This window comes from Pristis pectinata, chromosome 14 (assembly GCF_009764475.1).
Source record: "Pristis pectinata isolate sPriPec2 chromosome 14, sPriPec2.1.pri, whole genome shotgun sequence".
Lineage (NCBI taxonomy): Eukaryota > Metazoa > Chordata > Chondrichthyes > Rhinopristiformes > Pristidae > Pristis > Pristis pectinata.
In genome coordinates this window covers 23,803,390-23,819,097 of record NC_067418.1, presented here as the reverse complement: position 1 = coordinate 23,819,097, position 15,708 = coordinate 23,803,390, and the positions used below count along the sequence as shown (strand labels likewise).

The window sequence follows — 15,708 nt, the reverse complement described above, 5'->3', positions numbered from 1 at the left end:
TGGAAGTACACCAGGATTATTCCAATACTTCATCACATGGGTAGGGTTTCATAACCTTGGTTTGACTCCCCTGAATTTAGAAATTTAATGATAGTTCTAAATGGGAGTTTTAAATGAAAAGAAGGATTTGGTAGATACAGAGAAACTATTTCCTCTGATAGAGCCAGGTAAACCAGTACAATCCAGAAGAGGTATCTGCAGCCCACCTTCCAAGGCTTATGCAAAAGCACTTCCCAAAATATTGATCACAACAATTTCAGATACCAGTCTTTCCAGTCTGTGGATCTGGCCAGTTCTGGAGAAGGGAATAAATCTGTATTGTTTTCTCCCCCCTCTTTCCACAGATGCTGCCTGACCAGCCGTTTCCAGTATTCCCTTTCATTTTAGTTTTTTAGGCAACTGCAATGTTTTGTATCTCACAATGTCAGCATTGTACATAGCAGGACTCTTCCCCACACAGTGTAAACAGCACAATCGGAGATGCAGTCTCCTATTTTCTGGGGTATTTAGCAGATTCAGTACAAAGAAGCCAAAAAACAATTATGGCCTTGCTGATTGGCACACACTTTTTGCCATCTGTGGGGGAAGGTGCTGAAGCAGAAGCAGAAGTTCCTGATTACCTGGAATGTAATTCATTCAGTTGGCTTCAAGTAGACCTAATTTCATGTTTCCCACTCTTGAAAATAAACCAAAATTCACATTTTGAAGTGGCCTACAAACCATTTTCCTCTTTAGTTATCCATACATTTTATTTCTTTTATTTTTCTAACCTGATAGACTTAAATAATTAAAGGTTTCAAAGCAGATGTGGTGATGTCAGGCAGCATCTGTGGAAAGGACAAAGCAAAATTAAACGTTTCAGGTCCAAGATCCTTCTTCCAGCATCTGCAGTTTTTTAAAATTCCATTTATTGTGGTTATGTCATTGATTATTTGCTCTTCACAGATTTATAGAATTCATACTATAACTTCTGTAAAGGCTTATTAAGGATTCATTTGGCCATAAGAAGCGGAGACCCCTCTTCCCCCACACTTTATCATGGTAATCCTCAATACAATTTTCCATACACAAGTGAGAATATTAAAGAAAACATTCAGTGTTGGTTGAAACAAAGCAGTTAATCTCTTTCATTCTTATGTTTTAACAAAGCTCTCAAGTATGATTAAAATAATTTTAGACAATATTGAGCAGTGTTTTCACGGCTTTAGTGCAAAATGACAACCTGAAGTAGATAGATAATTGGGGTTTTTATGCCTTTGATCTAGAGGTCAACAAACCCAGTTGGTCGAGACAGTTTACTTGAAACTCAATTATCTAAATTAAGCTTAGCCAACTTTACCACATTCATGGAACTGTTTACACTTGTTTGGAAATTGAAAGCTCTTTCTCAGTACAAACTTTGGGTACATTGCTGCTGAGAACGTTAAGTATCAACTTTGGAACATTACAGTTGATTGAAGATTTTGGAAATCCTGAACATGTTTTGATAAATCTTTACAATTTAGGATTCAAGTTGATAAGATTCTATTAGCTTTCCTGCAACCACAATAAATGCACACTCCAATATTTCATGAAATTTTTGACTGTTTTGACCAAGTTTTCAGCCATCTGCCTCATGAGGCTCAGGGTCAAACTTTTTTTCATATTGCTCTTATATAGAAATATAGGTGCTAGGTGTTATTTTGAGAAAATGAAGAATGCAAATCCGGTATTCAGTGAATCTGTTCCAATAGTGGAAGTCTGGCAATTAGAGGTAACTAATGTCTTGATAATCTTTATGACAATATGACAAAAGCTGATTGTAAAGATCTCTATTTTCCCTTTGTCATTAATCCATTTGGTCCCCTATATCAGTTTGCACTCAGCTATTTCCTACATATGACCATGATAATAAATAAGTGAGCTCTCAAGTTAGCTTGGTACTTGCACTCTAAGCAAAAAGGTTAACTACATTTCAGGAACAAGGTTCAGAGTCTACAATGACAATCTAGTTCAGGATTGGTGTAGTGTTCACTGCCAGAGATATTAAAATAAGGTTGCATTTTCTCATACAAGGAGTCATAGAGTCACACAGTACAGAAAAAACACCCTTCGGACTACCCTGTCCTTCTGTTTATAGACAACTCTGATATGGGGAAACCTTTATTACTGTCTTTCCTATCTATGCCCTTCATAATTGCATACACTTCTATCAGGTCACCTCTTGAGCCTTCTCTGCTCCAAGGAAAACTAATCCAGCCTATCTCCTAATTGAGACACTCCATTCACCATAATATGCTGGTGAATTTCCTCTGTACCCTCTCCCAAGCAATCACATCCTTTCTATATCATGCCAACCAAAACTGCTCATGATATTTCAGATATGGCCTCACCAATGTTTTATATTGTACCATAACTGCACTGCTCTGATATTCTACACCTCGGCTAATGAGTGCTAGCATCCCACGTGCCTTCTTTACTACCCCACCCACCTGTGCGGCCACATTCAGTGACCAGGAACAGATTCCATGTCTGTACTTGAAAATTAGTGAAGTTTTCGTTGAGAACAATCCAACACTTAACTTGCAACACTGAAGCCCTTAATAGTTGCTCTTTCCGTCTGTGGTTCAAGCTGCTGTATGTCGCAGCGCGCTCACAGGATGCTAATCTTTAAACACAGAAGTGCATGCATCCAACTTAAATTTTTTTTGTTTCTGATTACCTGACCATTATCGAACCATCTTTTCCAGGGTTTGTATTTTTCAGAGCTTTTAAGTAGTCAAGGCCCTTCAATGCTACTGTTCGCCTTTTTCGGTTTTCTAAAGTACTGACGATGACGTTTCTTTTTCTCTCTTTGAAGGGTTTTCCCTTTTATTTCAGGTGCTGTACATTAAACCAGCCGCCAAGTGCCCTGGACCCCGGCTGCAGCTGAGCTGCCAGCTCAATGACCCGCCCAGGAGCCAGCGGCGCCGCAGCTCTAGGGGAGCGAGGGAACATTTAACGTGACGGGACGAGGTGGGGGGAGTGTTGGGTGGCGGACTGGATACGGCAGTTGGTAATGGCGGCGTTGTTCGCACGGATCGTGTTTTATCCGAGTTTGGGCTACAACATCTTCATGTCGAAGGTGTTCGGCCGCCACTGGTATGACCGGATTGACCAGACCGTCATCATTGGGGCGCTCCCTTTCCGTTCACTGACCGAGGAGGTAGGAGCGGGGTCGGGGATGGAGCCGCCGCCAGTCCCGGAGGGTCCACGTCTCGTCGCACTGAGGGAGTGGGGAGGGGGTGGAGGGTGGGGGAATAGGAGATGGAGGGGAGGGCTGCGCTTTTGCTGCCTCTGTGAAGGGGAATGGACAGCTGTCATTTTGGGTTGAGACCTTCATCTGGATCCTTCCAAGTGGTCATTTCCCTCCACAGATGCTGCCTGACCCACTGAGTTCCTTAAGCATTTTGTTGTTGCTACAGATTCCAGCATCTGCCATCTCTTGCGTCCACTGCAAAGTCCCTTCAAGGTATGCCCACTTTGAAGGAGTTTTCCTCCTCTCTTTGGGAGATCTGTGAGACCCACTTTCACTGCTCTCCTCTGTGATTTCTGCTGCTCTCCTGCTCTTTGACCACACTCTCACCCAAACTCGATACTACAGCCATATATCCTACTTCCCAAGCCAAATGAAGGGTCTTGACCTGCCTGGCCTGCTGAGTTCCTCCAGCATCTTGTTTGTTGCAACAGATTCCAGCATCTGTAGTCTCTTGTGTCTTCTATTTGTGCCCTTGCTACATGGTCTGCCTTGGTTGGGGGAGGCAGGGGTGGTGATCAGTTCCAGGGTTCCACCAGCATGATGTTTATGGAAATAGGATTGGAGTCAGGTGGAAGAAAAAGTAATAGAGGCTGCTGGGTGGAGTAAGTGAAGGGGATGTGATGTATGGATGGGCATGGGAAGAAGAGAGAGAGAGATGAGGTGAGTATCTGGGTGGGGGAATAAGAGGAGTGATGGCAAAGGAGAGTGCCGGTTTTGGGGGGGGGGGTGGGGAGGAAGAATTATTAGTGATGGGTGGGAAGCTGAAGTGTGGAGATAGATATTGTAGTGAGGATGGAAAGGCTAATGAGAGGATGAGACAAGTGATCCATTTTGTCTACACTCTAAGAGATCCTGAAAGTGCTTCTCCATATTTGTCTTTAGAGAATCTGACACTCTTGTCTTAGCTTTAGATCATACTGATCTCATGCTATAATCACAGTGCGATTCTTCTATCAATTGGGGAAATACAAATAAGGACCAAGTTTTGGTTTCTCAACCCCTCTGGCTTGTGCTGCCATTCAATTAGATCGTGGCTGATCTCCACTTTCCTGCTTACCCATCGTAATCTTACACCTCTTTGCTTTTTCAACAATCTTATCTCACTCTGGCTTAAATATATTCAGAGTATGCTTCCACTACTCTTTTCAGGAAGAGTTCCAAAATCTCGTGACCCCTGAGTGAAGAAATTTTGCCTCAGCGGTAACTTAAATGGGTGATCCTTTTTTCTAAATTTTGACCCTCTTGTTCTAGATTCTTCCACAAGAGGAATTGTCCTCTCCACGCCATTCTGTGAAGACCTGTCAGGATCTTGTATGTTTCAAAAATCTGCTCTCGCTCTTCTAAACTCCGGCAGATACAAGCCTATTCTGTTCAACCTTTCCCCATAAGACAACCTACCCACTCCAGGTATTAGTTGATTAAACCTCTGAAATACGTCCAATGCAGTTGCATCCTTCCTTAAATAAGGAGACCAATATGGTACATCGTACTCCAGTTGTGGTCTCACCAATATGTTATAACTGAATCATAACCTCTCTATTTTTGCACATAATTCTCCTTGCAATAAATGATAATTCTGTTAGCATTCCTGCATACTAGTTTTTGTTTTGCAAATCATGCAATAGGACATCCAGATTTCTCTGCATCTTGGAGCTCTGTAGTCTCATATTTAGATAATGTGCTTTCTTATTGTTCCTGCCGAGACAGACAATTTCAGATTTTAAACTGCTTAATGTAGTTATGATGAACGGAATATAAATAATCTAATATTACCTTGTGTCATTTTCTGGCCAAGAGTTTTAATATTTAGAGATTTGTGTGTAAAATACATAAAACTAAAACTGCAGGTGCAGAAGCAGTGGTGCAAATTATTTTGTGCTGGAATTATTCAGCAGTAGGGTGTGTGCAACAGTAGGGTGCACCCTTATGCCATTTGGTAAAATCATGGTTGATGTACGTTTTACTTCTTTACTATAGTTCCATGTCCTTTGATTCCCTAAGTGTCCATCATCTGTAGATAGTATGTGATTGAGCATTGACAGCACTCAGGGTTGGAAAATCAACTGAGCAAAGAAATTTCTTATTTCGAAGCTAATTGTCAACCCCCTCATTCCTGAAAATGACTGCCATCTCTAGAACCTCCAGATAGGGACACAACCCTTCAGTATCTGCTCTTTCATATACTCTTAAAAAATATTTTGAAAATATTTGTAAAACATTGGTGAGACTAAACGCAGACTAGGTGACCGTTTCGCAGAACACCTGCGCTCTGTCTGTAACCGTGATCTGCATCTCCCCGATGCCAGTCACTTCAACTCCCCACCCCACAACTATCACAGATATGTCAGTCCTCAGCCTCCTCCACTGCCAGGAGAATTCCAAGTGCAAACTGGAGGAACAGCACCTCATTTTCTGTCTTGGAGCCTTGCAGCCTAATGGCATGAATTCTCCCACTTTAAGTAATCCCCACACCCCAGCTCCCCCCAACCATATCCCTTCTTTTCTTCCCTTTCCTAGCCTATCTCTCTTTTTTTTATAACCCCCCTTTTGTTTTCTTTCCTTACCTTTGACCCATCCCATGGTGGATCTGCTCTCCCCCCTCTTCCACACCTGCCTATCACTATCTCTTACCTGCATCTACCTGTCACTACCTGATGCCCACCCCGCCTCCCCTCTTTTGTCTGCCTATCACTGCTCTGCTTTTCCCTCCTGACCCGAAACATTGACTGCCTGCTTTTCTCCACGGATGCTACCTGGCCTGCTGGGTTCCTCCAGCATCATAGTGTTTTTTATCTAAAAATCATTTTGATCTGTTCACCTCGTGTTTATCTTAATGCCTGAGAACATAACCCCATTCTCAAACCTTTTCCTCCTCATTCCAGAAATGAATGTAATGAATTTTCTTTGCGCCTTTTCTGGGGACAGCATAAAATTCCTTGGTCTGGAACTGTACACAATTGCTTATATAATTGTAGCAAGACTTTCTACTACTTGTACTCCAACCTCCTTACAATAATTGCTTGCTGTATAAGTATATTTTATCTTGTAATGCTTTTGTACAAGGTTTTCCAAGCCCTGGTGTATACGAAGCATTTTTGGTCTCTTGCTTTTTAAATCAATATCTTGGTTTTATTATTCTTAGTAAAATGGATAATTTCTGTTACGACCTTATCTACTTATTTCACCCATGTGTTCTCCCACTAATTATACCAATTAGATTCCGGAAAATTTGGTTACATTGTAATTGGTACACTTGTCTAGGTCATTGATATAAATTGTAAATATCCAAGACCTAGACAAAATTTAAATTCAGCAGAAATATGTCCCATTTTTCTGAACATTTCAATTCTCTTGGAAAAAGATTCTTCTCCATTAGAATCATTTTATTTAATTCCTTTGTTGCATGACTGATTCATTAATCTTGTACTGTTGATCCAACACAAACATTTGTCTCAGTTTATCATGTCACACCCATAACATTCTTTGGTCATTGCCTACTTTGTTTATCAAGTCCTTCATTATAACTATACCATTTTATTTTTGATATCTTTCAACAAAGTATACATTATACATCTTCCAGAGCTTCAATGCTGTTTCTAAGCATCACACTTGGTATTCCAACAGTTTCATTTTATGTTTATGTTCTGTGTGTAAATCACATAATCTTATTTGCCTTATGTATGGCTCTTTTCTATCTCCATTCCTGCTTTCAACAATCTGTGTCCCTATAATAATTAGTCTGATCCATTTGAGAATTTTGCTGTTGAGTAATCTTCATTTCCCTCCCCCCTCCCCCCCCGCCCTGTAGTGTACTACTTCATATTTACCTCATTGTACATTGTTCAATCTCCTAATTTGCCTTTCATCTTGTGCAAATTTTTGATATAGTTTGTCATTTGGTGAGTTTAGTGGTATCAGGAAATTTTCATGAGTCGTCAAGCTAAATGGGCAGATTTTCATATAAGCCTACTTGAGGCACAATCATGTAAATAAAAATTCCATTTTCTTTCTTTCAATAATTCTTAGTGTGCTTGGACTTTCAGTTAGTAAGAAAAGAGAATGTGCGAGGAGTGATAACCATGAATGAAGATTATGAAACCAAATTCTTTGTAAATACAGCTGAGGTAAGTGGAAAAAATGAATGAACATAGGCTTCCAGGTCATTAATTTAATTGTTAAGAAAAGATCACTGGGTGGTCAGTTAGGAGGGAGTACAATTATTATGATTTTTTTTGAGCTGGACAAATGAGAAGTGCAAACTGGAGTCAAGTTTCAAATTTCCTTTTATAATCTCAAAATTTGTGGGCAAAAAAGTGTAGTAATACTCATCTGTCATCAGCTATTTTCATATTTTGCTTCTACTGTATGTCATTTCCATGGAGCACTATGAAATGTGACTGAACATTAACATTTGTCATATGAAATAAGGCGAGTTGTAAGGTACTGACTTTGGCAAGAGCTTATTCAAATGTGGCAGTTTTATTCTTTAATAATGTGTACTTAGAAATTATTCTCATTTACAGTTTCTGCTCTTTGTCTGAAAATCCCAACTCTTGACTCTTGTTGGGCCATTAATGTCTTCTACAATTTTTTTCACATGACTGTACTTTTGTGTGTGAGCCCTGTGCCTTGGAAGGCTGCTTTATCATCTATCATACACACCCAAGCCCAATGCTGTCCTTGCTGGACGATGCACAAACTTTCCTTCATGAACTATTCTCCATCTATTTTCATTAATATAATAATAATGTACCCAAAATATCCCAAGTCATTTTGTGGCATTTTGAGTAAAAAAAAATCAACATTGCTGATGTTGGGGCAGATGACCAAAATTTTGGTCAAGAGAATTTTAAAGGTCATTTCAAGGTGGAACGTAGAGGAAGGTAGAAGCTTAAGGAGCAAGTTCTAGACGTTAGAGCTTTTACTGCTAAAAGGACAGCCACTAGTATTGGAGCAATTAAGTTCAGGAATGAAAGTAGATAGAACCATAGAACAATACAGCACAATACAGGCCCTTCGGCCCACCATGTTGTGACGCCCTTCAAACCACACCTAAGACTATCTAACCCCTTCCTCCCACATATCCCTCGATCTTAAATTCCTCCATGGGCTTATCTAACAATCTCTTGAACTTGTCCGATGTATCAGCCTCCACCACCACCCCAGGCAGCACACTCCATGCACCAACCACTCTCTGGGTGAAAAACCTCCCTCTGACATCTCCCTTGAACTTCCCACCCATTACCTTAAAGCCATGTCCTCTTGTTTTGAGCATTGGTGCCCTGGGAAAGAGGCGCTGGCTGTCCACTCTATCTATTCCTCTTAATATTTTGTACACCTCAATCATGTCTCCTCTCGTCTTCCTCCTCTCCAATGAGAATAGCCCTAGCTCCTTTAGTCTCTCCTCATAATCCATACTCTCTAATCCAGGCAGCATCCTGGTAAATCTCCTCTGCACCCTTTCCAATGCCTCCACATCCTTCCTATATTGAGGCCACCAGAACTGGACACAGTACGCTAAGTGTGGCCTAACCAGAGTTTTATAAAGCTGCATCATCACTTCGTGGCTCTTAAACTTGATCCCTCGATTTATGAAAGCTAACATTCCATAAGCTTTCTTAACTACCCTATCTACCTGTGAGGTGACTTTCAGTGATCTGTGGATATAAACCCCCAGATCCCTCTGCTCCTCCACACTGCCCAGAATCCTGCCATTTACCTTGTACTCCGGCTTGGAGTTTGTCCTTCCAAAGTGTACTACCTCGCACTTCTCTGGATTGAACTCCATCTGCCACTTGTCAGCCCAGCTCTGCATCATATCAATATCCCTCTGCAAGCTTTGACAGCCCTCCACACTATCCACAACACCACCAATCTTTGTGCCATCTGCAAACTTGCTAATCCAGCCTTCCACCTCCTTATCTAAGTCGTTAATAAATATCACAAAAAGTAGAAGTCCCAGAACCGATCCCTGTGGGACACCACTAGTCACGGCCCTCCAATCCAAATGCACTCCCTCCACCACAACCCTCTGCTTTCTACAGGCAAGCCAATTCTGAATCCACACGGCCAAGCCTCCTTGGATCCCTTGGCCTCTGACCTTCTGAAGAAGCCTACCATGCGGAACCTTGTCAAATGCCTTACTAAAATCCATGTAGACCACATCCACTGCACTACCCTCATCAATCTTCCTGGTCACCTCCTCAAAGAACCCTATCAGGCTAGTGAGGCAAGATCTTCCCTTCACAAAGCCATGCTGGCTGTCCCTAATCAGTCCATGATTCTCTAAATGCTCAAAGATCCTATCTTTTAGAATCCTTTCTAACAGCTTACCCACCACAGACATAAGGCTCACTGGCCTGTAATTCCCTGGACTATCCCTACTACCTTTCTTGAATAAGGGGACAACATTTGCCACCCTCCAATCCTCCGGTACCATCCCCGTGGACAACAAGGACTCAAAGATCCTAACCAACAGTTCAGCAATCTCCTCCCTCGCCTCACGAAGCAGCCTGGGGAATATTCCGTCAGGCCCCGGGGACTTATCTGTCCTAATATTTTCTAACAACTCCAACACATCCTCTCTCTTAATATCTACATACTCTCGAACATTACCCTCACCAACACTGTCCTCAGCATCATCAAGACCCCTCTCCTTGGTGAATACTGAAGACAAGTATTCATTGAGAACCTCACCCACTTCCACAGCTTCCAGGCACATCCTTTGTCTCTAATCAGACCTACCTTTACCCTAACCATCCTTCTGCTCTTCACGTACGAGAAAAAAGCCTTGGGATTCTCTGGAGGAGGTGTGAGTGAGTCCATGGAGAGATCTGAAAACCAAATGAGGAATATTAAAATTGAAACATTACTTAACCAGTGTAGCCCTGCAAACACGTCATGATAGGTGAATGGTATATGGCACGAATTAAGACATGGCACAAGTTAGGATGTGGCAGCAGACCTCCTATCTGCCGAGAGGAGGATGAGGGAATCTGGCAAGGAGTACATTAGATAATTTTGTGACATTGATGAAAGCTTAAGTGATGGGTAAGCTGAGCCCAATGGAGCCGGCAGCGTTACGTATGTGGAAATAGCCTTAGTGGTTTTATGGACATATGGTCCAAGTTCGGCCCTGGGTTAGCTATGTCGCTATGGTTGCAAATACGGTAGTTCAGTTTCAGATAGTAGCCAGAAAGAGGAATGGAGTGGATGGTTAGGGATTTATGATGTAGACTGATGATGATGCTTTTGACCTTCCCAATACTTTGTTGGAAGAAATTTCTGCAAATCCAGTACTGAATGTCAGGCAAACTGTCTGGCAACTTGGAGCCAGTTGTTTTTTGGCATTGTTGCTTTCTATAACTTTGTTTAATTTCTGTTTTGCAGTAAGCAATTGCAGAGAGCAAGATAAGTTAATGCAAGATGTGCTATAACACTATATGTTAGAATAGTTTAGATAAACCAGTTTTACACAAAACTGCATGTTTATTGGCATTTTATTACCCATATTAATGTCATGTGGCTGTTTCATTTTGTGTGGCTTTGCTATGTGATTGGAAGTGAGTTTGTCAAAGAAAGTTGATTCTAGTTTGAGATCGAATACAATTAACAGGAAGTGGAGCATATATTGGAAAAGAAGATGGTCTGAGATATACCTTTACACTGTATGCTTTCATTTCAACTCTTCCCATTTCACAGTGGAGTTTCTGTTTCAGGAATGGGAGTCATATGGAGTTGAACAGTTAAGACTCAGCACAATTGATATACTTGGCGTACCGAAGTTGGAAGACCTGAAAAAGGGCGTTGATTTCCTTACTAAATATCGTAAAAACGGAAGCTGCGTCTATGTGCACTGCAAGGCTGGACGCTCCCGTAGTGCCACTATGGTGGCAGCATACTTAATTCATGTATGTTGGTTAATGCTAAATCTTATAACAGTAAATTTATAATACAACAGCTTGTATTTGGATCTTGTTTGTCAAGGCAATTCCTAGCAGCAATGTCAAACAAAATTTGAAGCTAAGCAAAATAAATAGTAATTAGGTAAGATGATCACAATTTTGAGGAAAGTGGTGGGTTTTAAGAGCACTTTAAATAAGGAAAGAGATTAAGGATTAGGAATGGTATTTCGGAGCTGAAATGCTGCCGACAATGATGGATCAATTAAAATCGAGGAGTTTACACTGGGGTCAACATTTTTTAAAAAAGTTTGGTAACTATTCAAAATTACATCAGCAATTCAGCTTAATAGATTCACTGTATATTTTTAATGACCTTTTTATAATCAGTAAAGCTTAAATGTTAAACAATGTTGTTTAAGCTTGCCACAGGATATCTAGCTCAAATCTTCATTCCATTTACAGGACTGAGAGCAAAAATGTAAATTTGCTCAATATTCTTCATAGCATATTTTTAATGTGGTAGGAAGAATTGGTTCTCTGAATGCAGGCTAGTTTCACAAATGGGATGATAGGTGGCCCCAACCTTGATTGGGAAATCTATAGCCAGGATTACTTGAAATGGCTGTAATTTTTAAAAAATATACCAAAATATAGTGCAAATAGCATTATTTCAGTTGGTACACTTTGAAACTTCTTTCTTTGCATTGGGAATATTCAATTCCTAATTCTGATTTTTGGCAAGTTGGAAAGTATGGAATGCATCAATCTCCACAGCTGAGCAATTTTTTTCTTTCTTAGGTTCACGTGTCCCAAATTATTTAAGTTGTGGGAAAAACAATATTTCTAGAGTTTTCTCTGGAATTATTTCTGTAACCTAAGAGGTTCAAGCCACCATTTGTGTACATGTTATAACTACTTTGGAAGTTTGATTCCAGTGTGCAAACAGCAAACAATTTCCCCACCTCTCCCACTCCATTCCCCTGTTGTATCTTGTCATATATTTTCTATGTACACTTATTTTTCTCTCTTCCTCATTGCTCCCTCCTCTAATCACCTTTGTCCTATTTATATAGACTTGGATCATTTCACCATGTGCAATACCAGTTGATATTGTTAAGCTGCAGAAATGCTCACTTTTTTTTATTTACAGCATGGTAACAGGCCCTTCCGGCCCAACGAGTCTGCGCCGCCCATTTTAAACCCCCAAATTAACTTACCCATACGTCTTTAGAATATTTATTGAAATATTCAGGATTAGTTGAACTGAATATGCTGTAGGCAGGAATTTGTAATTGTTTCTGTAGGGAAGTTTTCATTCAGAACATTATCTCATATTCTAATTAATCTGCAAATTTCTTATCTTTATACCTAATGCTTTGTATATTTGCAGAACAATGTTGCAAGTGTGACCCATTCATTTTCCTATAATATTTTTCTTTCTGTTCTGTCTTACTTTTCGCTAAACTTATTAACCTTAATTGCATTGAAGCATGTCCCTTGAAATTGCTGTGCTTGGATAGTTTGTTCTTCTATGTAATTTTATCTCGCTATCCTGTTTCTTTCTAAAATGGCACCCACTTTATTCCTGCAGCTTCCTTTTTCCCAGTACTGCACAAATTTGAAGCCAGTATTTGGGCAGTTCTGCTGCTTAATATTCCTCTGTTTTAGTGCATGGAATGCTTTGTTCTAATAACAAATGTTTGAATAAACATTTTAAGTTCGGTTTTCATTGATTTGTAATGATATTGAATCAATTGAGCCATAACATTTTGAAGGTTACTTAATGCTGTTCAGAAAATATCCCTTTTATAACTGTTTGTTCTTAAATTATCCTTAGTTGCATCATTGGAGTCCAAAGAAGGCGTGTGAATATATTGCATCTATCAGATCTCATATTATTATTCGCAGTGGACAGTTTAAGATTCTGAAGAACTATTATTGTGAACTGTTCTCAGAGGAGCCAGATGTCTTGTGTGAAACAAAAAGTGCTGCAGCTTTCAAGTCATAAAGTACTCCATTTCTGGACATAAAGATGTTATTGCCTTTAAGTGATTCCTACTGATAGAAATCAACAAAAGGAGGTTGCAGTTAGGTTCCAATTTTGTGATCACCAGATCTCAGCCATGAGTTGAGCTTTGTTCTTGCTAGTGCATAATTGAAGCAGTTTTGCAAGGGATGTATTATCAGTCCACTTTGAACTTTTTATTTTGTTGAGATGTTTGCTATTTATAGAAAGATGGTGTTAAAACAGTTTTCAATCCTAGGGAGTAGTTATTTTTGAAAGATTTTCAGATGTTAGAAACTTTTTCACCCATTGTTAATTTCAGAGAATATGCTGTGAGCTTTCTGAACACTTGTATGGAAACTGTTATATTGCACTATTTTGAAATTGTTGTACCATCCTGTGTCAGTAAAAGGATATTGCAACTTTTTTCCACATTGTTTGTTCCTGAAGACACATTGATGTCTTCAGTCCCCAGAACATGCAAAGATTTTTGTTACTTATGTGATTGTAAATGTTATCTGAAAGGGATAAATTCCATAATCCCATACTCCCAAAAGGAGCTGCTCAAATTACACTTTCTGTTGAGAATTTGGGATTGGAGAATTAGTCCCATACATACCTTTTTAACATAAAATGTTTAATGTTAATATATAAAATAAATATCTTTGTAATATAATTATAAATAAATAATTTTAGACTTGCCATTTAATTGAGTTTGGCATAATTAGATATTTCAGATGGAAGTTATGCTCCAACTTTATAAAACATTGGTCAGATGTCAGCTCACATACTACGTGCTATTCTGGTCACCACACTATAGGTAAGATGTAGATACAAGAAAGACTGCAGATGCTGGAACTCTGGAGCAATACACACAAAATCCTGGAGGAACTCAGCAGGTCAGGCAGCATCTATGGAGAGAAATGGACAGCTGACATAACAGGTTGAGACCCTTCATTAGGACTGGAAAGAAAGAGGGCAGAAGCCAGTATAAAAGATAGGGGGAGGGGGTGGAGTAAGAGCTGGCAGGTAATAGATGAGTCCAGGTGAGAGGGGGAAGATAAGTGGGTGGTGGAGGGGGAGAGTGGGAATGATGTAAGAAGCTGGGAGATGATAGATGGAAGTGACAAAGGGCTGGAGAAGATGGAATCTGATAGGAGAGGACTGTGGACCATGGAATAAAGGGAAGGTGGTGAGTAGGGGAACTGGAGGGAGGAATGTGTGGGTGAGGGGCAGGTTCAGAGGGTGGGGGAGGGGAAAGAGGAGGGGTGATGGGGCATGGGGGATGAGGGGAGAGGTTACCAGAAGTTAGAGAAATTGATGTTCATGCCATCAGGTTGGAGACTACCAAGGTGGATTATGAGGTGGTGTTCCTCTAATCTGCATCTACTGTCTTGGCAGTAGAAGAGGCTGTGGACAGACATGTTGGTGTGGGAATGGGAAGTGGAATTAAAATGGCTGACCACTGGGAGATCATGGCTGTTGACTGTCCATTTCTCTCTGTAGATGGATGGCAACTGTCCATTTCCCTCCGTAGGTGCTGCCTGACCTGCTGAGTTCCTCCAGCATTTTGTGTGTTGCATAGGAAAGATGTAATACTGCTGGAGAGGGAGCAGAGGAGATTCATCAGGATGTTGCCTGTGCTAGAGCATTTCAGTTATGAGGAGAGACTAAGTCTATTTTCTGTGCAGAGGAGGCATGATGGAGGTATATAAAATCATGAGGAGTAGAGAAAGGGTAGACTTCAGGAAACCTTATCAGTGGTGAATAAAACTAGATGATGTGGATTTAGGGTAAGGGGAAAGAGATTTAGAGGAGATCTGAGTAGGACCTTTTTCATCCAGAGAATACCTGAACGCACTGTTGGAGAGAGTGGTGGAAGCAGAGTTGTTGACAGCATTTAATGTGTCTAGCCAAGCACTTAAATCGCCTAGGCATAGAAGGCTATTGTCCAAGAGCAGGGGATGGGATAATATGGATGGGTGTCCACTGGTTGTTGTGGATGTGATGGACTACCTGGCCTGTTTCTATGCTGTGTGACTCTATAACCGAGGACTGAGATGAGATTTAGTCATCATTTTTCCAGTCCTTTCTGCTCCACGCTGCTATGGTGACTGGGTAAGATAAATAGACTATCATACAGACCATTATTGTCATTACTCCAAGCCAATTTCAAAGATGTGCAAGAGCAACTTAAAGACTTCTCCAAGTTGTTCTGTCCCAGCCATACTGCGATTTGTCATTTTCCCACAATAATGCAGCAAATATTGAAGACTAGGTTAAGTGATAAGCAGTATAATGTTCAATTTTGTATTTTAGGATTGAAGTCAAGTCTTTATAGGAAATGGAGGTTTACTAAAAGAGATGAGAAACTGGATGAAAAAGCTGGGGTTGTCCTTAGAGCAGAGTTGAGAGATATGGTGTGTTCAAAATTATGAATGGTTTGGTTAGCATAAATATGTGTCTTTAGAGGAAGCAAGGTCAACAACCAGAGAGGAAAAATTTATGATGATCTTAGGCAG

The 15,708-nt window shown here is 40.4% G+C and overlaps 1 protein-coding gene across 1 annotated transcript; it reads left to right on the top strand.

The window, feature by feature from the left end:
* Positions 1 to 2,941: 2,941 nt before the first annotated feature.
* Positions 2,942 to 13,883, top strand: ptpmt1 (protein tyrosine phosphatase mitochondrial 1). The gene is made up of 4 exons (XM_052029372.1): positions 2,942 to 3,184; positions 7,321 to 7,401; positions 10,996 to 11,187; positions 13,019 to 13,883. Exons 1-4 carry the CDS (start codon positions 3,038 to 3,040, stop codon positions 13,187 to 13,189), a joined length of 591 nt encoding a protein of 196 aa, XP_051885332.1. The 5' UTR covers positions 2,942 to 3,037; the 3' UTR covers positions 13,190 to 13,883.
* Positions 13,884 to 15,708: the final 1,825 nt, after the last annotated feature.

Bases quoted from the DNA above. Each gene is read 5' to 3' on its own strand.
- ptpmt1 (XM_052029372.1), top strand. From the start codon at position 3,038: ATGGCGGCGTTGTTCGCACGGATCGTGTTTTATCCGAGTTTGGGCTAC. The intron at 3,185-7,320 runs GTAGGAGCGGGG...TTGGACTTTCAG, and splicing joins TCCGTTCACTGACCGAGGAG to TTAGTAAGAAAAGAGAATGT. The intron at 7,402-10,995 runs GTAAGTGGAAAA...TTTCTGTTTCAG, and splicing joins TCTTTGTAAATACAGCTGAG to GAATGGGAGTCATATGGAGT.